The sequence below is a fragment of the Tachysurus vachellii genome, chromosome 24 (genome assembly GCF_030014155.1).
Source record: "Tachysurus vachellii isolate PV-2020 chromosome 24, HZAU_Pvac_v1, whole genome shotgun sequence".
Classification (NCBI taxonomy): Eukaryota; Metazoa; Chordata; class Actinopteri; order Siluriformes; family Bagridae; genus Tachysurus; species Tachysurus vachellii.
In genome coordinates this window covers 7,167,231-7,191,104 of record NC_083483.1, presented here as the reverse complement: position 1 = coordinate 7,191,104, position 23,874 = coordinate 7,167,231, and the positions used below count along the sequence as shown (strand labels likewise).

The window sequence follows — 23,874 nt, the reverse complement described above, 5'->3', positions numbered from 1 at the left end:
GCCATGAAATCAGCAGCAGTCTACAGGACTCATGTGGTGGGCAGTAATGGCCTGGCTATTGATCGAGTAATGCTGCAGCTCAAAGCAGTTCAGCAGAATCACTGCTGCACTAAAATGTGTCCAGACCACACAGCAACGTTAGATCTGATGTGCGGTGGTCCGTAAAAAGCCGTTATCATCAGAAAGATTGCCTGTGCTCCTAGGACCTGAGGCCCCTTTGACGCACATACGTACATTTTAGAAAACAAGTTTTTTGGGTTTTTTATTTTTTTTCAAAACCCTACTTGGTGAGGACCTATTAATAGTCAGGTTTCACCATTTTCATTAGAACTCCATTCATCATGGACGCCGGCCAGAATATACTTTGTGGTTTCTCATTCGATAACGTTGGCAATTTAATTTCAATTAGTAGTAGTATTATTATTACTACTACTCCCTCAGCAGCTTAGTTGCAACAGTACTGCTCATGAATCCACATGCTGGCGGTATGAACTACACTGACAATGAAGATTTGGGGTCTTACTGACTTACTACACCGGTGTATCATCATAATCATCTACACAAAACTTTCAAACTGGTCATTATTTCCAAAATGACCATCTATGCATACAGGAGGACCGAGAGGCTTTAAACAAATGCAGATCTAAAAGAATAATGGCCTCATCATGTTTTATATACACAACTCTAACCACGTAGCTCCTCCTCAAGTGGCGCTGAAATCCAAAGTCTGAATCCTGCTTTGGTTCCAACAACCACATTCTTCTGCCACTTGGCTGGCTGCACTTGGATAAAGAAAATTCCTGGGATCTGGATACTTTGATGCAGGGAATCTGCTGTATAAGCAGCCCAAGGGGTGAACTCTGGCCTCAGGCTGCTGAGCAAAAGCTTTTCAAAGCCTGCAGTCCACAGATGCATTAACATGCTGTCTTCTTGTGTCCATGTCAGAATCTGTGAATCCAGTAGAAGAACTTGTGCATGACATCATTATACAGATTTGGATTACAGAGAACTCATAGGGTTGGAAAAAAGAGTTGGGGTAAAAATGTAGGATTATAGACAATAGCATAAACAATGTGGGTTAAATCTCCCTGCCAATAAAGTTATCCAAAGTCAGCTGAAACAATGAATGCTTGCCCTTTCCATAGATTTGAGCTTTTAATATCGTTTTAATATAATTTGTACTGGAGGGTTACATAATGTACTACACATCATCTTTGCTCATCGCTGGGGTGGTACCCTCAGTGGTGCAGCCGTTCTACCTTTAGCATAATTGTTTAACCTTTAGCATAATTGTAAAATCAAGGAACCACTTGCTAGTTTGTGTTTGAATCCCAATGATTTCACAGCCATCTATGGCCAGGGGTCCAAAAGCATACTTGGCAGTGCTCTGAGTAAGAACGACAGCATTACTCCCTCCCCAGACAAGTGACTCACATATGTGCGCGCTCATGTATGTGCCGAAGACATTTGCGCTTTCCTCTAAGAGGTCGTTGACCCGAATGAGTCATTTAAAAAGATGCAGTGGCTGGCTTCCTTTACCTACGTTTAGTACCTTTAATTCCTGACATGCTTTTTCTTTTTCAGTTGAACTCGCTACATGATTGTAGCACGTTAAAACTTCTTACATGACGAGATAGTGACATGGTAATCTTACATGTTATGGGTGCATGATGGGAGCACAGCTAGCACTATCATTTAGCAAGAAATAACATTAGTGTAAACTGATTACAGGACCCTTTGTGGCTGTAACAACCATCCACACCGGGTAACGGAGGTGGAAGTGTGGCGACTTCAAAATGGGGAATTTTTTGTCACTTGCTTTAAAGAGCCTGGGATTAAACTAAGCGCAAGCTGTGCAGTGAGAGGGGATCATATTCAGACCACGCTGTGATAAAAGAAGGCCCCCATTTGTGGAAAGTGTAAGACTACGATTATTCACCAGTGGAGGTGGTAAAAAGAGAAGGAGTTTCCTTTTAACAAAACGTGGCTTTAAGAATAGAGATCAGGGCTTTAGGAGCTGCTGGGGGCTCCAGATTAGACCACATTAGCCAAACAAATAGAGTGCCTCTATTCAGACAATGTCACGGACAGTCAGGGTCTTTTTTTTACTCTCGTGATTATGGCGGAGGAAAGCGTGGGCTTGAGCAGAAGATACATCAGAGTCAAGGACAACAGGAGCAGAGTTAGATGGTTTTATGTACATATGAATTTATGTGTTTGGTTCGCTTAGCAACTATACCCACCCCCCAACCACCCCCTGCCTCACCACCTCGTTGCTTTTGTTCAGCTTTTCCATTCTCTCGCCCCAGGACCATGTTGGCAGCGAGCCAGAAAAACGTGTGGAGTCTGATAATGCCTCGAGTCGACGTGACACTCGGCTATCAGCTGAAAGGGTGACACATTCAACACCTAACCACTTTAACCATAAGGACATGGGGATGAGTTAGCCTCTGCCGTTTAAGCTGGTTCGGTCAGCCTCCTGCATTCGATACGATGTAGACACAACCCTCGTTATTCCTTTAACAGAAAAGTTCTACATGCACAAACAAAAAAAAAAGGAACGTTTGTAAAGATTTATACTTTATGCCCCTAAATGAGCAGTAAAAAATGCATCATATTTTAAGTTCTGTCCCAGCCACTAAGCAAAGCTTTCAAAACCACATGGTTTGAGCTGTTTTTAAGCTGAGAAAATAGCACAAAAAAAAAAAAAAAAAGACCTTATTTAGAGAAAAAGAAAGCTGAGAAAAAGCAATGTGCCTGTGGCCCACCACTCCCTCTAGCACACTAACCCACAATTCAGTTTCCATTGAGCTAAATTTAGCACTTAACCACAGTATGGGCCGTTAACTCCAAACGCTAGTCAAAGGACTTGAATACAAAAAGATACTTAACCAAAAGAAAACTTGTTGACTCGTCTAAAAAGTGTTTACAATTTCTCTCCCAGTTACTGCACTACTGGGCTACACGTAGGTGAGATCATGTGTATTGTGCTTTAAAATAAACAGAAAGGATATGGAGACCGACTGAAACTTCAACCTCGAGTTCCACTTCCTCAGCTAGAGTTACAACAAACATACAGCACACCCAGCGCGGGGGACGCCACAGATGCTAAAACAGGCGGCCTTGTATACACTTTGTGCATGTATGTAATCCTAAAATATAAGACCGTTGGTGTTGCATGTTTATAAGGCACAAACTTCACTTTAAAAATAGTTGAGTCTGCAATTAAAGAATGCAGCCTTTAAAAGAACCCTCACAGGATGAGTCATGGCAATCCTCAAAAATCCTTTGAATGTCAAAAATAGACAAATAGGGCACAGCCTTATGGCCACCGTATGCAAGCCTCTACTTTTCGATGTCTCTTTGATATGCTTAACATGCAACACTCGATAAGCACCAAGAGCATCAGTGATAAAAGATCTACCGCTTCTGCTTTCCTATCACACGCACATACGAACTCTTATTCAGGAATTCAATGCTAAGTAATCAGTTAAGAGTTGAGCATGAAAACAACACACAACCAAACTGCTGTATAAATATATATATATATATATACACATATACATATATATATATATATATATATATATATATATATATATATATATATATATATATATATATATATATATACACACACACACACACACACACACACACACAAAGTGCAGTGACTGGGACAATTTGCAGAATTCCTAGTAAGTTATCAGGGGGTCTTAACTGTGGCCAGCGAATACTGTGTAGTAAATCTAACAAGCAGGAGAAAAAAAAATGCTTTTAGCATATAGCATAAGCATTTAGCATACGCCCTTATCCAAAGCGACTTACCTTATCTCATTTTTATACAACTGAGCAATTGAGGGTTAAGGGCCTTGGTCAGGGGCCCAACAGTGGCGGCTTAGAATCGAACACATAACCTTCCGGAATGGTATCCCAACACTTTAACACCTAGGCTACCACCTGCCAAAACAATCTTTCAGTAAGAATGTAGTGATTTTCAGACACTGCTTTGGCGTGGTTTATTGCACACTGATTAAAGAGCGAATGTTCTTTGCTTGGTGAATTAATATTCAAGTCACAGATATTAGATAGATCTATAGAGATACAGGTATGTGGAAGCCTTGACCAAACCCTGAACAACCAACATGCAGCTGCCTTGTGGTTGAACCCATTAGAGGTAAATAAACATGGTAACCATGTTGAAGTTGTTTATGTGAGGTGCGAAAATAGAACGCTAAACTGGCACCAAACCTTAAGCATTTGCAACAAATTCCACACTTGCACCGGTGAAAATACCAGCGATGGCTGACGATACGTTTATTTCTAGTTCTATTTTTTGATGCCAGTTCTGCATCCACGGCGATTTTCTTGATAAGATCGAGGTACGGAAAAAAACGACTAAAGGACGTCGCATGGATTCTTCCGTTCCGTTCTAGAACTTACGCTAAATATTCAAGAGGGCTTCCTTAACAGCAGTGTCTGCATATTCATCACCAGGCAGCTCAACATGATGGCCGGTTCTCATTCTGCTGAAATGTATGCAAGTTTTTTTGCATTTAAAGCATGCGTAGATTCCCTGTTCCTCCTTCTGATCGTGTCTCTGCAGGCTCCGAGTCAGGTGAGCCCCTTGCTGGGCCCCACTGTGGGTCCATATGGCCCTGCCTGGTATTAGACAGCATTAGGCAGCTTGCACTAAGAGGATGTGTTCATCCACTGCCAGCAGAACACCACAGGCAGACTCCAAGCTGTGCTTCTGCAGCATCTCTGATTAGAAATGCAATTTGGATCAGTTGGTCTTATTCCAGTTCTCAATTAATTAGTGTGGTGCTGTCGTGAAAAAAGGCAAATAAAAAACACTTAACACAAACTCACCAAGAAGGAAGTGGAATATTTCTGTGTGGGGAAACACAGATAAGCTGTTGGGTAGCAGACTGCAGGTGCTTTTACACGCAAGCTTGCAGCTATTTGCATCATCTCTCATGGCTCAGCAGACGAATCATTAAGGGTGTTATGTTGGGCCACTTGAGTGAACGTCTCGGGAGACGTACGGACGTCTGAATGAGGCTGTATAGAACACTGGCTGCCTGTTTCCTTTAGAGCTGAAAATAATTTCGATTTTTTTCTAAATCTCTGAATAGTAAAGCACCTCAATACATGTCTGTACGATTAACTAAACCTTTAACAACTGAAACTAATCCATGTAAAAAGTGGCTAAGCCCTAAAAAGCAGCTCGGATAAATAATCTCTGGATTAAAAATGGCTGCAGATGAGCGAACAGTCTTCGGTCGATATTAACTGAAGGCCTACAGATTCTGAAGATCCTGAAAGCTTCGTGTCTGCTCCGATGCCAATTTATGAAGTTTGTTCCCTTTCTTTTAACGGATTTTGCTTTCTATAGCCTCTCAGAAAAAGGGCTGTGTTAAATCACTGTAATATCTTAATAATATTATCCTAGGACAAAGGCTGATTACTGCTACTGCACAGAAAATGAGCCATTTTGTCATCCATCTTGTTTCACAGAGGTATTAAAAGTAGGTGTAATGCATTTAATACCAAGCTGATAGCCACTTATAGCTCCCAGTGGGAAGATATGATTATCGAGGTGGATCGAATGGATTATGATAGCCTTGAGTGCATTGAGGAACTGGCTTTTTTTTTTTAAATCACATCTGTGTAGAAAGCCATGACGTCATGTTCGACGAAAGGTCATTTTAAAAAAAAAATGAATCGAGCTTCAAAATGGCTGCCATGGTAGAAAAAGATGGCAGACGTCACGTTTCGTCTGCCCTTCAGATAAATAGGTTGAAAATAGGAAGAAAAAAACAAACAAAAAAAAAATACTTTTCACTTGACCCCATGGGCTGCCATGCGACTCGACTACTCGACTGCACAACACTAGCCAAATATAGCAGGCAACAGGCCCAGGTTCATTAGTTACCATGGGACTAAACAAGTAAACAGTAGCCAAAAGGGTTTGTCACACACGCTGGACTGGGGAGCTGGTGCCAAACTGTAGCCTTCACAAAAGCAAACTGGAGCAGCAGTCAGTAGTGTGTAAAGATGAGAGCTTTGTCAAGTTCAGAGCTGCTTAGAGCTCAACAAAAACCACACATGGGGCCTTCAGGGGAGATTCTGAAGTGGTAGATAATAGCAAAGAACATTGAAAGGAAAGAAAATTGGATGAAATGTCTGGTTATTATTGACTCGACTAGACCCACCAGACCAGAAAGGAACGAGGCAGACCTCCATCGACTCTCAGTCCTGGAAGCAGCATGACCTTCGCTCGGAGGTCTGAACTGCTGAATAACTGTCCGTCTCCAAACTAAGGACACCAGGCTGACTACAAATATATTGAATTTTTAGCTTGATGGGATTATTAGGCCCTGATCTGTTGAACTTGAATAATTATACGTAAAATTTGAATATTACCAGTTTAAAAATGCCAATATATGCACGTTATTTGGTCCTAGATTTTATGCCTTAATACGCTTCATAAAACAACGAGAGACATTTACAACATAAGAGAAATTTCTAATGTCTGGATCAGAACGTCCTCCTTCTGGTGCAAAAATACAGCAGTTATTTCTCATGTTCAACAACTTGGAGCTGTGAAAGAAGTAGTAGTCATGGAGTGTACAGATTGAGAGAGTGTGTACTCTGTGTGACCCTGGATGCTGGCAACGAACCGTGGCACCGAGACAGGAGGTGCGACTGGAGGATGGCAGGATTCTCGCCCTGTCGGGCATTCCCCACACCGAGCTATTTCAGGCTCCTGAATAATAACGCAACATGTAACACCATCATACGTCTGGAATCGCCACTACAACCAGAGTCACGTTCTCGTTCACGTGAAAGTGAGTATGACGGCGAATAGTGACCAAGCATGTGGAAGGAGGACAGACTAAGGAGAGGTCGAAAGGAAAGACCGTCAGGACGAGTGGGTGGTCCTACGTGATTAAATGAAAGAACAGAAAAGAAAAGCCCAGCTGGGATCCAACAAATGACGCAAAAGCCTAGCACTCGAGTCCAAAAATTACAGTGAAGTCCAGGCCATAGAGGGAATTAGTTTGACTATATATGGCCATTATATGGTGGAGTTGCTCTCGCTCACTCTCATGTGCTGCACATCTCAACAATTTAGTGTCTTTCTTTAGTTCGAGGCGGTTTTAGAAAGAAGGCCACCTGAGGATTTCCATTCTTGAATGCCAGCTGGCACAAGGGAGGAGTGGAGTGATAAAAACCTCAAACAGATTCCACAAGGCTCTGCTCAGAAGCAACACAAAGACAAAGTAGAAATAAACTGCACTAACACTGAGCAGTCAAACATTCTCCGATCGGCCAACATTAAGAAATCTTCACACTTCAGCTTGTAAAACATTCAAATAATGACTTCCATTCACTTAGGACTTATGGTATAAAACACACACACACACACACACACACACGTCCTCTTTATCCCTTGTAACCAATGGCCATATGATGAGAATGATGAACCATGTGACCCCACATACTGTGAGACTAAAGAAGAAGGAAAAAAAAAAATTTGTGACGAACTACACCAGATATTTGTGTTTTTAATGAGATATGTAAGTTTTTAATGAGTCCAAATTATATAAATTAAAAAAAAAAAAAAAAAAAAAAAAAAAATCCACAAAGCCAATTTCCAGAACAGGTTTTAGGGGAAAAAAGGAAGTTGTATACAAATGGAGTCATACAACTTTTTGCAACTGCCAAGACAATATGTGATGCATGCTACACAAAACGCTCTGCATCGCTTCGTTACAGCCAGAGCCACACATGCAGCCTTTAGCTTCTATCACAGCATGTGATTTGTGTTGGACACTGGTGTGTTTATCGGGAGCATCAGTTAATCAGATATTGTCAGAGACCATGCCATCACGTGCCGCTGTGGTTAAACAAAAAAAGGGTGCGGGCAACAAACAGAAAAACAAACAGACCAAGCAGTAGGTCACCAAAAAAAAAAAAAAGAACAGGAACCTGCGTATGCGACAAATGATTGTTTAACACCAGGAAATGACGGGAGATCTGATTTGTTGAGCTGGACAAATTCACACTGACAAATCTTTGTGGATGTGCAGAACAGCTACTACAAAATCCAGATGTTTTAAGTAGTAAACACCCACGTATAGTTTGTCACGTCGTTAGGTCTTTGTAGTCTGTCTTCACAAAACAAGATCAGAAACGACTAGAAGAAAAGTCTAGCAGGCAGAGAGAACATTTTACCACAATTATCATCGGGTAGTGCAGTGGACAAGACAGTGCAGTGGACAAGACAGTGCAGTGGACAAGACAGTGCAGTGGACAAGACAGTGCAGTGGACAAGACAGTGCAGTGGACAAGACAGTGCAGTTTCTTTCTCTCCTGAGATGTGTGCCAAACAACAACAAAACATCGAGGCAAATGTCTGGTTGTCGAGCTGCTCGTTATTAAGTAGTGGTGACCCCAGAGACCACAGCCCTGCCTTGTTTTCTATTACCTCATAAGATCCAGTATAAGTAACCGCTACCAGAAGAGCTTCGCATCCTGTCTTTTTTTTTCCTTTTTAGGTAAATCGGTTTTCTGACAAAATCATTTTCACATTTGTTGCACTGAGCGCTGCTTTGTTTGAAAAAGCAGAAAAAAAAAAAGTCATAGATGTTCAGAAGAGGGTCTTGAGTTTCCTGGCAATGCCCGAGTCATCCATGGAGGCATGGGAGCAAAACGGACAGCGTTCTGACAGTGAGAGGGAAGACATTCCCTTTCCTGTCGATCACAACAAAACTAACCAAACGTCGACTGAGGATCTGTGAGTTTATGTGTGTGGAAGACGTCAGATCTGAGGAGGTATTTCCTCAAGAATGTAACAATGTCCTGAAACGAGTTAGACGAAGCAAGTGTTGGCCGTCACTCTTTTTAGCTGACTAAAGTCTAGTATGTGGCCGATTAATCGATTGGTTCATCTAACGTGTCAGTGCTTATAGCTAAAAGAAATGATCTGTCCTACTGTCTTCAGTGATGTTCAGCTCATGTTATGGTTTCTGGTTGGAAAACCTTTGTTACTTGTAATGCTGAAGTAACATGTGAAACCTGACTACTACACTACAGGTCTTGATGGTGTCTTGGCTTCATCCTGTGGGTATGCAAACTTTTGCATTCAGCTTTACGTTATAGCTCGTAGCCTGCAACGGTAACCTCACACCTTAAAAAAAAAAAAGACACATGACTAAGAAATATTCTGCTTTACTACAATTATATATGAATCTCGATCCCGGTGAAGAGATTATTCCACAAGAGGCTGTTTAAGTGAAAAATAAGCGAGGTGGTGTTTCGGCACATTCAGCTCAAACATGCTCATTCCTTCCCGGTGTGAAAAGAGAAGCAGTCTAAACAGCCCACAGAAAAAGCCAAACAAAACCACCTTTGTAATAAAGCAGTTAGGGCGCCTAGTGACACAACGACAGCTGCTGCCTTCGGCGTTCGACCCGACCTGCTCATTCGTCACTCTGCTGAACAAGACAAGCAAACCGGCCAATCAGAGGGCTCGATACAAAAGCAGAGCCATTGTACATGCAGCGCACACACTGTTGAGGAGGAGAAGAAAGAAAGAAAAAAAAAAAAATACAAGACATTTAGTTGGGGCATGCCACATGGCAGTGTATCAAAGGTTTGAATATTCAACAGCGAGTAAGCAAAAGAGCGCCATTGAGCAAAATGTTACTCAGGAAACACCGAGCACATTATGATCTGACCGCATCTCCTCATGGAATAAATATTCAATCTAAAGGCTTTCATAAACATCCAGCCTATATAACCCTCGTCTCTGCCTACGTCAGGCAAATACAATCTGAATTTGTTCTGTATTCTCAGGCATTGTGCTCTAGCAACAACGCTTTACCGCTAGGGGTAGACAGTTGGAGAAAATGGGAAATAAACTGCAGCATTTAAAACAACATGACCTCTTTGTTCATAAGGAGTGTGATCGCTGGCAGTTTACCACAAAAAAAAACTAGGCTGTGTCATAATTTGAAATAACAGGGCTGATTTTTTTTTTCCCAAAACCTTAAACAGAACAAAGCCCTTAAACCTTCGATTTATTCATTTTAAAATTTCTATATTTCAAATGACTGGATCAAATATAGGGAATCTCCACTCAACCCCAAGAGACCATCTGTTCACGTGTAAGCAGGCGAGAAAGCATATGGCTGAGAAAAATGTGTCAATGAATCACTTAGGTGTAAAATCTATGCGAGTTATACACCAGATACACCAGTTATATACCAGAATATATACAACTTCATAACAATTTCATTCACTCACTAACATTCATTCACTAACACACGATCTAGCTGCACGATCAAATCACAGGTCCATACAGTATATTAACACGGATTCATCATTGCTTCAATAGTACCAATTTATCAGTGATCTGATTCAACCTGTTTAATACACAAGAGGTTTATTATCACAGTGAAAACACGATAGTTTAGATCGTAAAATGAAATTCTTACTTTACATGTCTTCCTTACAAAAAAAAGAGGAATAAATAAATAAATACATTATATACATATTAAGACTTGGAAATCCCAAAAGGATTAACGACTGGTATAAAGAACTGTTTCTGTCACATTTATGGAAGGAGTCTCCAGTGTCAGTGCTTTTGGAGGAGTTTAAGAGTGTTAGTAAAACAAAGGGAAGGCAGTTCAGGAACGAATGTTTATAGCTGTTGTAATGCAAGCAACAATAAAAATAAAACTTTCTTCATCGAGTTTCCAAATCAAAAGTGATTCTATACATAGCTGAATAAGGGAAAGCTTATTGTTTTTTTATATTATATATATATATATATATATATATATATATATATATATATATATATATATATATATATATATATATATATTAAAAAAAAAAAAAAAAAAAAAAAAAAAAAAAAAAATGCACAGCTAATAATCTTACAGTACAGAAAGCAACTCAAACACTTATTCCAGCAATATTGTTAGTAGGTTATAATGATCTTGGTTCATCTTCAGGAAAACATTCCAGACCTTTTCTCTCTAAATGTTATAAAGTACATTAACTGTGTTGTGAATAGGAGTAACATTAATCTAATGCCTTAACGCTAACCTCTGTTCCTGCAGAAAATAGAGACATGTCGAAAGTCAGAACATTCTGAACAATCTTGAGCTGACATACACTTTTTTTGTTTTGTTTTGTTTTTTACAAACGGTTTCTAAAAATCCTCACAAATCCCCAAAAAAGTGGCCTAAAATGCAAATGCTTAAACGAGCGTAAAGGAAAGGGTGACCTCTATTGAACCGCAGTTGACTGTCCTGAACAAGTAGCGGTGTACCGTAGTCTCACTTTAAGCACGGAACTGAACGTGAGGATTGTGCAGTGAACACACAGTGTGCTGAATATGCACAAGTGTTACAGCATTGCAGCAGAGCGCATAGCAAAAATTCACACACAATCAGGGGCAGTTACACAGGACTATTATTCAGGCTTGACCTAATTAAAGCTGGAATTAAATGACTGAAAAACACTATGTTAAACCATCCATTAAAATAATAAAATTTCCAGGATTTAACCTTTTGCTCACCAATTAGATATTTAATTATTACATTCTGGTGTTAAACGTTGTGCGATCAGGGACTAATTTTTTAAGATTTAAAGATACTGTAACATAAGAGAACTTTTAAATAAAAAGTATTCACAAAGGAAGCACACAATGCGAAAATCTCCAGCGTTACATTTATTTATATTCCAGCACTGTTGAATATTCCAATGTGAAATTTTTCATTAACTTCCTGGCAGAGTACAGACTTTAGTGACAGGTGTAATTAAACCATAAACCGTGCTATTTTATTTTAAAAATGTGTCAATCTGTTTGTAAGAAGATGTTTATTTAATGTTTAGAGAAGGAGTCTCCAGTGTCGCTTTCATGGGAAAGTCTTCAGGACATTAAGCTTTCCTGTTTCTCAAGAACCTGACAAGGTGTGCGTGTGTGTGTGTGTGTGCGCACACGTGCGTGTGTTCTTTTGTTTAACGTCAAAAGAAAATAAAGAGGCTGGTGATAGAACATGTTTAAGGTTGCATATGAGAACGTATGTTACACAACACAAGCGATAACATGAGCTAACTTGTTTCATGATTATCCCATGACATTAAAAGTTACTATAATTGGATAAAGTGTACGAGGTGTTTGTTGTGGATCATTTGGCCAACAGTATCAGGATTGCTGTGATTCACAGCTCACTTGATGGAGCGGTTGGATTCATTAACTGGCATCAACAACAGCAGCAGTTGCTCTGCAATGCCAACATGTCATTTTAAACCTCAGCTATACTTCATGAAAAGAACTACTTTACATTTAAAATAACTAAGATTATTTACTTATTTCGACGTCATTTCCTGAGTTTTGCTTAACTAGTACTCACTGCCTCAAGAGTATAGAAAAAAAAACTAAAATAAACGTATTTTTATCTATTAAACAGGACAATAAAGGTCACAACCCAATCTAGTCTGGACAAACTTCCCTTTTCCTTACTGTGTGAAAAAGCGGAAGTGGCGTCATTCGGCATGCACGCGCAGCAAGAAAGAGCGCGTGCGCTGCATGGTACAGACTGCTCGCTTTTTTCTCTCTCTCTTTTCTCATCGCGACAAAAATAAAAAGTTGTGACAATTGTAAACTAAACGAGAAACGAACGTACGCTCGCGTCGAAGTAAGACGTAAGAGCTTTGTAGAGGTACATGAGGTGTGAAGGGGAGGAGAAAATGTCCAGTTCGGGACAAAAGACAAAGACAGACGTTGTTTTTAAAGTGCACAGAGATTCAGAGCCTGTTGTCACCCAACTGGAACATCAGTAAGAGGGAGACTATTATTATTATAGACTAGAAATAAACATAATAAAACAAAAAACATGATAAGTAATAAACTGACTCCTTTTGTCCACAACAGCTCAATGCAACTCCACCCTCACATCATAATAATAATCAGAATAATAATCAGAATAATAATAAAACTACACACACACACACAGTAATGCAGTTTGATCCTGATAAATAAACATAAATAAATACAAATCCAACCTTGTACACTTGTCCATATGTGCCATTTCCGACCACTTCCACTAACTCAAAGATCCCGGCAGGATCCTAGAAGAAGAGAAAAGAAGCAATAAAAACGTGTAAACGGTGGACACTTTAATATTACGTGCAACTGAAATAAACGATGAAAGCAGCTGTTGCGCTGTGGGATTCATGTCTAAAACACACACACAGAGAGAGAGAGAGAGAGAGAGACACACACACAGACAGACACAAGCCTGGGTTTTTCAAACAAAGGAAAAAAGCTGAACTCCAACATCAGCCTGCAGTCAGACACTAAAATAAAGCTCAGTGGGATTTACACACATGCAAGGATTTGGGGAAAAGGGAATTGTTCAGTGCATTTTCCCAACCCAGTTAAAGTGGTTGTATTTACACTCTTGATACTCACCCGTAACGACGACAGGTCTATATCGACTAGACTTTTAGCTGGAGAGTCGTTCGCCATCTTCTCAATAATACACACAAATGTCTCGTCTTCAGTCCTGTGACTCTGCACTTGTGCATCTGCAGTCGGTCTGCTTTTAATTAAATATATAATGACACGACAAAGCAAACGGCTGATTCCGGTTGAAACACATGCACATTACTCCATGTTGAGGTGGCAGCGCGATTGTGCATGAAAAAAACACACACTCATGCACACATACACACACGCGCGCGCGCGCGCTCGTGCACAAACACAGGAAGCCGGTCCGCTGATTCACACAGAGGGAAGGGCAGGGCTTAGTCAAGACAACGCGACCGGGATCTGCGTTGCATTACTCACAGTAGAGTCACGTTAGACCTAAGTGGTCGAAAGAAATATTAAAATATTATTGAATAACTACTATTTCACTCAAAAGATGTGTTTGTAGTGAAGCACGAGGGCGCTCGCGCTCTGAGACGCGCGCACGTGCGTTATATGTAATTGGCAGGGTGGTCGAACTAAAAGGGCGTGGCCAAACAATCGGATTACAGTTTAGCTAGTGTGCTAATAAATCACTCAGCCTGACACGTCCGTCTGTTTAACTGACTCATACGTTAATAACGCCTTGTAATTATGCCAGGTTAGAAATACGACATAAATGATAATAATTTGCTAAGAATCAACAATCCCTATCACTCAAAAGATTGTCCAAGACAGTGTCACATACTCCATATAATCTATGTCTGGTAATAACAATAAAAAAAATATAATCGTGGATATGATGAAGATTTCTGCAAGGAGATGTTTAATGAACATTGATAGTAGTCTTCGGTCCTAGCTGTCAGGACAAATGAGTTTGTGCTGCCTGTTGTCTTATTTATGACAAAAAACTGAGGAAAAGGACTTAGCTGTTGAAAGAAAGCCTGTTTCTAGCTGCTCAGATGTAAGCGATAACAGGAACCAACTTGCTTTGTGGGCTTTCCGCATTAAACTGATCAACTATGCGTGGATAAAAAGTAAAAATGTCATTAATTAATACACGTAATTGTATAAGTTGACAAATAACTGTGGAATAAGAGGAATAAAACACAATAAAAGAATCCACTCCCATCTCCGATTCACCCAGATAGTATTACACCAAATGTATTATCCAAATGATACACAAAAATTATTTTCCTAAAACATTTTATATGTTTTGTGTTTTACTCGTTACATGGCAGAAACTGAACAGTTTTTAGAATAATGTGTGATTCTGTCCAAATCCTAAACCTAGGAGTGTTGCATGTTATTTCCGTGCCAGTGTGGCTTTCCTCCTACCTCTTAAAAACATGCTTCTGATGTTAATGTGTGTGCCGTGTGATGTACTGCCAGCCTGTCTTTAGTGTATTCCCACGTCATGCCTAGTTTTTTGGGATAGGCTTCAGATCCACCACAATTCGGACCAGGATAAAGTGAATACAGGGATGAGAACTGTATAATATGGGTCATGTTTCATGTGTAGTTTGAGCACCCATGTCTGTGTATGTCACTCAGGCTGTACTGTGAACACATAATTTGTCCATGCATATGTCCATGTAAATAAAAGACGCACAACTCAATAACATGAGTTCTGAGCTTTGTGTTGAAAATTAACATTTATTCTTTAATTATGAGACTCAATATCCCATTTGTCTTCCTGTTTTTATTTAAAACCACTGTGGCTGATAGACTGTATATTAAAAATTTAACCTCTGGTCCTGCTTTAAGATTGTGTGTCAGTTAACTTTAACTACTGTTTTCCAAATGGGAGCCACCTTCTTTAGCTAATCCTGTTTAGCTAATGATTCCTTCATGTGCTATAAGATTTTTGCTATGTATATGACATGTTCACGGTTTTTTTTATTGGAAGGAACACAAACATGGACAACGTCTAGTTCATTCATACATTTTTCTTCTTTCACTTTTATTTTGACACCCTAACACACATTGCTTACTTACCTAGCTGACAATAATGGAATAATTCTGGTTAAATAGAAGCTAAGGTTTGTAAGGTTTAAAACTGTACATCATGCCTGGTTACTGATGGTTGCTGATATACATGAATAAATATTATTATAATGGCTAGCCCTAATAATTAGCTGCAGTAGGACTGCTCCCATCTCAGAAACTCAAATGAAAATGATCTGTTTCCAAGTCATAATTAAATACTTGAGGCATCATTCGTGTGCAAGTTGGAAACTTGTATTTATGATTATTCCAATAGCACACAAAGGTGGCATAAATACAACATTTTGGATGGATCACTCAAAGGATTTGTGGGTTCAATGACCTCATTACACCTGAACACAGCAGGGTGATTTCCCACTTCAGCACACCTAATAATCCTTTTAAATAACTGGTGTGTGTGTGTATGTGTGTGTCTGTGTTTAAGAAGTCTAGTGTGCTGTCCCATGGACTGAAACTGATGACTACTATTGGATGCAATAAATGTTTAATCAAAAGAAATGGTTATATTCTGAGCCCAAGAGCTGAAGTGGGTGAAATCTAACACAAAACATCCAGAAAGGAGTCAGTTCCCTCCCCTACTGAAGTGAAGTGATGGTCCCAGAACAATTTGGAGGCTATTTGCCAAGACGCCGAATCAGCAAGAAGTTTGGTCGACTTCCCAGATGGCTATTCAATTTAGCAGTAGTTCATGCCATGGGGAGCATTTTATTTAGACATAATATTCTGGCTGGCTGAACCAATGACGTTACAAATACAGCAAGATGTTCTCACACATTCGATGCCAGAGGTGTCCATCTGTTCTACTAGACACTGTGCATCCTTTGACCATGTTCCCTAAACTAACATACCTTCTAAAAGTTGTCATCTTCATTAACATGTTCGTTTCGATCATATTCAGGAGCTGCTTTCTCCTGATCAGGGGTACAGTGGAGCTCAAAAACAGTAGGCACAAGACCGGAAAACATCTTAACAGTATGTCAGTCCATTTCAGTGGTGTGTTGAATTATGCATGGTGGCTTAATGGTTAGCACGTTTGCCTCACACCTCCAGGGTTGGGGGTTCGATTCCCGCCTCCGCCTTGTGTGTATCAAGTTTGCATGTTCTCCCCGCGCCTCGGGGGTTTCCTCCGGGTACTCCGGTTTCCTCCCCCGGTCCAAAGACATGCATGGTAGGTTGATTGGCATCTCTGGAAAATTGTCCGTAGTGTGTGATTGTGTGAGTGAATGAGAGTGTGTGTGCCCTGCGATGGGTTGGCACTCCGTCCAGGATGTATCCTGCCTTGATGTCCGATGACGCCTGAGATAGGCACAGGCTCCCCGTGACCCGAGAGAGTTCGGATAAAGCGGTAGAAAATGAATGAATGATATACTTAATAAGTTATGTGTTGAATTATATATTAAAGCTTGGAGATCACCAGAACAAACATAAGTCAAGGAAGTGATTGTTTATCTGAATTATTAGCCTTCATTCACATATCCCTCATCAAATTTGTACTGTACATGGCTAGAGGGTACAGAACAGAAACAACACTGATGACACACAAGTTTAAATATGGAATAAAAATAACACGATGTTGGATTTTTAAATCTTGGTTCTCTATCTTCCTCCAAACTCCATAAACTTGCAGACTCTGGGATTAGTTCAAACAAGTACGTGAATGGTTGCCTGCAATGGACTGGTATCTCATCTTTGGTGAATTCTCCTATCTTAGGTAGTTAAGAAGATTTAACCTAAATTAGGAGTAGTCACTTGAACAAGCAAACACAATATTTTGCAGTATAATAAGACAATTTCAAGTTAAACATTTCTAAAACAGGTGTAAAATCATATCATTTTGTTGTTTGCAGTGTACGTTAACAGCAAAATTAAACCAAATAATAAAAGGGACACTGTTAGAAATAAAGACAAAAAATAAAGAAACAACCTAATGTTGAATTCACATCTGAACATAACAGTAAGAACCGAACACAACAAGCATCACTAGTCCCTGAATGAATCACCAACCGACAGACAGGACAAACCGGTCAGGCTATCCCTGTGTGTGTGTGTGTGTGTGTGTGTGTGTGTGTGTGTGTGTGTATGTGTGTTTGAATGACAGAATCTTTGTTTAATAAACAATTCTGCTTGTAAATTAATAATTTAATGAGAGGAGAATATGTTTCATAGTTTATACACAGCTTTGACAAGATAGTCTACAGTGTTGTTATAAGGCCAGATCTACAAATACTGAAAAAGAAAAAAAGTCAAAAATAAAACAAAAAGTAAGAATAGTAATGAAGAGCTTTTACATGTGAATTACAAAAGAAATTGCTATGAGCTGAGAAGCTGGCAGGAGCAGATAATAATGTAGATCACTATGTTTTTTATACCATTTTGCTTTTGTCCTCTGTTTGTTTTTTACATGTCATTTAGCTGTGCATAATTCTGCAATTGACCATTAACAATAAATGCAATAAAAGCGATCTACTTTATAAAGAATTGAGTAAGTGGCTGAATGGAAATGACATCATATGTGCTATGAGGTGAGATCCATGAGCGATTGATGAGGAAATGTATGACTCAAAGCAAATTACTCTGACTTACTGCTTATGTTGTGCATCATAAGGTTATTATTAGCAGTATTAAAGACCCTGCTGAGAAAGCAGGATAGAAGGATAAAAGTTGTGGTGAAAACATTGTATTGACCAAAGAAAGAATTAGAGTGAGTGCAGATAATCAGCATAAGCAGACATGCATTACTTTACAATATACTGCTGCTGAATGACCAAATCTGATTGGTCAGATTGTGTATAGATTTTGTAACAGCAGCTCCGATGGTAGAGCAAAATATGAATGCACTAATCAATATTATCATTTCTATCATAACAATATACACTCTTATTGAGAATACTTCATATAAATTAATTTAAATATGTTATTGTGTAGTGGTTGGCGTTTTTGCCTCGCAAATCCAGGGATTGGGGTTTGATTTCTGTCATGCTTCAGGGGTTTGGACCTGCCCAGTCCAAAGACATTTGGAGGTATTTTAGGCTGATTGGCATCTCTTTATTGTCTGTAGTGTGTGAGAGTGTGTGATTGTACCCTGTGATGGGTTGGCACCCTGTCTATGGTGTCTGTCAACTAAAGAGGAGATGTGAACTCCATGTGATCTTTTGAATCTAAATATATCTAATATTAATCTTGAATTTTGTATCCTATTAATCTTTATATTATTCTTTATAATAACCTTTTGTTCTATGTTTATGTTCTGTAAAGCTGATTTGAGACAATGTCAATTGTAAAAAGCGCTATACAAATAAACTTGAGTCTCCAGTGTGACTGCTCTGGCAAAGTAATCTGACACAGGAAGGATTTTGAAAGCAGCATTATTGTGTTATTCAAGAAAAAATAAGAAGCAACAGAGAAACATAACATCGGTTATAACAGTTTACAGGTGTCCCATAACATTAACGGAAGTGTTGCCTAGGAATTGTTGTTCTTTAATTAATATACAGATTAATCATTGGTAAATGACATTAGAGGAATAAAACAGTTCACGAGTCATGTTAAACATGAAATAATGGGATGCGGTTAAGGTGTTGGATTATTGATCAGAAGGTCAGAGTTTGAGTCCCAGGTCCACCAAGCTAACTCTGCTGGGCCCCTGAGCAAGGCCCTTAACCCTAAAATGCTCAGGTGTATAAAATGTAAGTCACTTTGGAAAAGGGGGTCTGCTAAATGCTGTAAATGGAAATAAGCTTCTGCTAAAAGTAACAGCTATTTTATTTTATGTTTAATTCTTCACAGAGGTTTCACACTGATGCAGCAGTTAAATTCAGACAAACTCAGGAGTTAAAGCTAATGTTTGAGTTTCACTGATAAGAGAGTTGCCACAACACAGTCACCATTTAAGGAGCTTCGCACCAAACGTAGCAAAAATATAAAACTAAATAAAATGGAGGATGTAGGACTTGTACACAAATCCATGAAACTTTTCTAATTGTACATTGTGAAAACTCCAGATATTATCTTTCAGGTGATGTTATCTAGTTGGAACATTCATCGTTTGGTGTTTGAGTTGAGAAATTCACCAAAACACATTTAGTGTGTGCAACTTTTGAACAAATTATTTGTTGCTTTTTCCCCCTAAGATCTCTAATTTGTCTGTTGACCGAATATCTGTAGGTCCATATTTAAACCTAAATATATACCCACTATATAAATGATAATTTCAAAGAAGTACAAACAGCTAAACAATGCTAAACAACAAAATTATTGGCACCTGTCATGAGAATGGGTGCAAGTTAACGTATTAAATCAGACATAGTTGAAACTGTCTATTCAACCAGTTAGAGCATCTTGTTCCTTGAAGCCCAGCAGCCTAGTGCTTATATATAAATATGAAGTTTTACACCTTAAAAAAACAAAGCACTTATAACGCAGTGTCAATTGGGAACGATGCCATTAAATCAGGAAATTCTGGATCTGCTTAAGGGGTCACGTGTAAGTAAGTAAGTAGGTAAGTAAGTAAGTAAGTAAATGTTATTGTAATATGAATGCATTTTAAGTGAATCATTAGAAAGCCCTTGATGTCCTCCTGGGTGATAGTTAACCACATTTTGTGTGTTTGCTAAAGCAGTGCTAAACATACAATCCAGTAACTTTCATCTCTGTTACTCAACAGCAAAACACAGCCATTGGGCTTATTTTATCAAACGTTAAGTAAATATGTATGTAAATATGTGCACAAGCCACATTACACTTATTTATTTGTACTTCATGCATATCCTGTTTGTGAAACAGCTCATCTGCATGTAGTGACGCTACTAAACTCCTTCATATTTGAGTGTACACACAGCTAAGATCCAGAAATGAACAAATCAGAGGAAAGGCTGAAATGCAGAAGTGGGAATTATTATGACTCTATTCTTATGCCAAAAAAATAAAAAAAAATTCAATAAAATATAATATTCATGACATCAAGTGAGCGCTAAATCTTCTGTTGTTTGTTTAAGTGCGCACAGACCACTGGCCTGTCCTCTGTTAATACACTGCCATTTCTTTTGTCAGAATTGATTGATTAGATTTAAATGTCTAAATTCATATACTGTTCTTTATTAACATAAAATATCTGAGTTTTACAAAGTTTTCTCTATGATATTTTTATTACCCGCATAGTAAACTGCGAGTATGTGTTTTTGTTACAGGCTATAAGTCAATCTGGACAATCATGAGCAGTAACAATCTATAGAACTAGCTAAAATAATCTTATGCATGAATTTACCTCCATTCAGGAGCGTGAGTAGGCTACAGACGTCTTTTTCTTTTTACTGGAATTTCATGAAAAAAAGATTTCTTGTCTAAATGCTCGTATGAGTGATGTCATAGATGAGGCCCCTTTTCAGCAAGAAACCTTAAGATATGACATATTTGGGTTAATACTAGAGATAGCACAATACCATTTTTTCTATTCCAACATCAGTAAGGAAACACAAGTCTCTGTAGAAAGTTCTTTCCAAACCCATTTCCAAACTCTACCTTAAGTAACAGGATAATCTTTCTCTGATATCTGATCTACCATCATTTTGTGTGTATCAGCTAGATACAGATATTGGATATTGGATCAGTACAATGTCTAATTAAAACATATTTGAATGGATAAATTCAAAGTTCATTTTCTTAGATTCCATATTGAAAGTAAATAAAGTTGACTTTCTAAGACACGCGCACACACACACACACACACAAACACACACACACACACACACACACACACACACACACACACACATTTAGTGTAGGTGCTTCTATGCTGATGTATCAGCATGAAATGTACAGAAATCCCCAGGAGATCTTAAGACTACTTAAACGCTTAGTAAAAAATGTACAGCATGAATGAAGGTTGTTCAACAGCTTGTTCATCAAAGATAAAAAAAAAATTGTAGCAGTGGTTTAATAGTCAGGTTCCAGAGAACAATACCAGGTGACGCGTTTTAACGTCAGCAATTTGACAGTAAAAACGTAGCCATCAGATCTTTAACCAGGAAGGAACCTACTTTAAACACCTGATGTCCCAGACAAGGAGTGAGCCTCTGATGATGAATCATTCATCACCGTGTCACAATATTCCACTGCAGGGAGGTTAAAAATATTCACATTAAGCAGAAGTTGGGACATCAGAGGAAGTTGTCAGTCATTCTTCTCGATTTTAGCTTTACTCTTCACCATAGCCGTGCCGGGAAAACTGTCCAGATCATGAGCAGTAGCTCAAAACCTTTGTGGACCAACAAATAAAAATGGTGTAATGATAAGAGGATGAATTTATAGTACGTGTATTTTCCCATGCATACAAATATGGTACACTGTAATAAGGAATCACTTACAATATTACATTTAATACATTATGCTGTAAAAGGTGTAAAATTCGGCTTTCTGTAGATAAAAACCCAGAAAAAACCTTCTCCATTTTTATAATGAATAAACATTCTAGTGGCTTTGCATATCCAAATAACTGAAAGCTTTATTAACTGCGTCACTGTATTTAATTTCCAAACAGTATCAGATACAGTAAGGTTTTTTTTTAACCAATATTATCTGATAATATACAAACTACAAACTGTAGCAATAAAAAAGTACAGTAAGTAATAATTAAATATTGGCCTATTGTCTGATTTTACAGCATCACTTAATAGAAGTTATTTTCTATTTACAATATGATATGAATGTTGTTTGGGGAAAAAGTGCAAGTGGATTTGTATGGTTTGTGATTTTTGTGGTGGTGTAAACATGGATGTGTTGATACCAGCACTGATCTCATGGATGGTTCTGAGACTAGATTAAAATGCTCTGATACCAACAAGTGACGTAAACCTAGTGTCTTGCTAAACAAAGGCTGGCACAAAATGGCAGCAATCTGGATGAGTTTGACCTTTGACAATCAGATCAAAGAAAGAAAACCTGATCCATGATATCTCTGACTGCTTAACAATAAGTAGGTTATTATTTGTGGTATCTGTATTAGTATCAGTATTGGTAAGAAAAGTAAGCTGGTAAGAAAAGTAAGCAGTAACGCTAATTACTGGTATGGCTTCTCAAGACGAATTATTTCGGTTTGCGAATATATAAAATGTTACTGAGTCATTCACAGACCAGAGCTTGTTCTGAATGCCTATTTTCAATTAATACAGCTATAAAAATAATAAAATGTTACCTCGGTGATTAGAAAGCTAATAACAACAACGGGGCATGTATGGGCATGCCTTTTGTGTGCATGTTGTGCTTTCTTTAAATTGCATGAGTCATTTCCAGCTCTAATCATCCAGACGTAGCAGGTTTTGTTACACAAGCTTCATTGTTCACTCCCATTATACAAAAATACATGCCATGAATGTACACAAGTACCAACTCTGGTGCTACAACAACATGGTGTAAGTTAATCGTGTGTGTGACCTTTTAAATGCTTATTTATCACTGAGTCACACATGGCTGAGAAATAGCCTTCAAACTGACCTTAGTAAACATTAGAGCCGGATTTACGGGTTATATGGATCACACCATGCGACAGAAAATGGCATTTATATCTAACACTACATCTGTGTCTAGCTCATTACATCATTATATAAAAGGGATCTGGTTCTTTACCTCTATATCACATCATTTCTTAACTTAAGCATGGAAAACTGATCCCAGAACAGTTATTAATCGAGTGTTGCCATAATTGTGACAGTAAAATGTGATCACTTTGCCACTTTTGCCTGTTGTGTTTTGTGTATTCTTCACTCATCCTTTAGCATGAGTTTACAAATGCCGCCATCTTGTGGCTGATTTTGGACGATCATTCAATATTTTAGTTTAGCGAGGAAAAAAATAACATTATATGAGTCAGGATCTAATTCTGTCGGTAGAATCATGTTTATGAATTAAATTAAAATTCATATATTTCCTGTTTGTTTGTCTTTATGAAATATCTTGTTTGCTGATATTTAGTCCTCCTTTGTACTTTAGCAAATCAAATGAATATAATTTTTATTAAAGGATCAGTAGTTTATTTGTTTGTACCTACAGTACCTAGCAAATGTTACTAGGTTTTATCCCTTAGTTAATATGCTAGCTAATAGATTTCCTACAGGCTGTTGTGCTAACTGGTTTACCTCATAGCTAGTATACTAAGTAACTAATTTACTATCATGCTAATATGCTAACATACTGGTTTACCTCATAGCTAGAATGCTAACTAACTGATTTAGTATCAAGCTATTATGCTAACATACTGGTTTACCTCATAGCTAGTTAGGAGAGTAAGAATGAGAACTTATACCCTTCACTGTAATCTCACTTGCTGTTTATTGTTTATTTATTAAGGCATTTTTGTGACAGCTAGCTATTAGCATTCA

The 23,874-nt window shown here is 38.5% G+C and overlaps 2 protein-coding genes across 9 annotated transcripts in view; one reads left to right on the top strand and one right to left on the bottom strand.

Annotated features, from left to right (window-relative positions):
• Positions 1–13,741, bottom strand: part of LOC132839751 (mitogen-activated protein kinase kinase kinase kinase 4-like) — a 53,235-nt gene extending 39,494 nt beyond the window's left edge. For 3 of the 8 annotated variants that reach the window (XM_060860894.1, XM_060860891.1, XM_060860896.1), the window contains exons 1-2: positions 13,499–13,741; positions 13,090–13,155 (exon numbers count right to left, since the gene is read on the bottom strand). In XM_060860894.1, coding sequence (XP_060716877.1) covers positions 13,090–13,155; positions 13,499–13,555 — 123 coding nt within the window. In that variant the 5' untranslated portion in view covers positions 13,556–13,741. The remainder of the gene's footprint in view (positions 1–13,089; positions 13,156–13,498) is intronic. The other 5 variants (XM_060860889.1, XM_060860890.1, XM_060860892.1 and 2 more) reach the window with 2 other exon arrangements.
• The window catches only part of irs2a (insulin receptor substrate 2a), a 374,597-nt gene that overhangs the window by 329,465 nt on the left and 21,258 nt on the right, over positions 1–23,874 (top strand). The gene's annotated exons all lie outside the window — the stretch shown is intronic.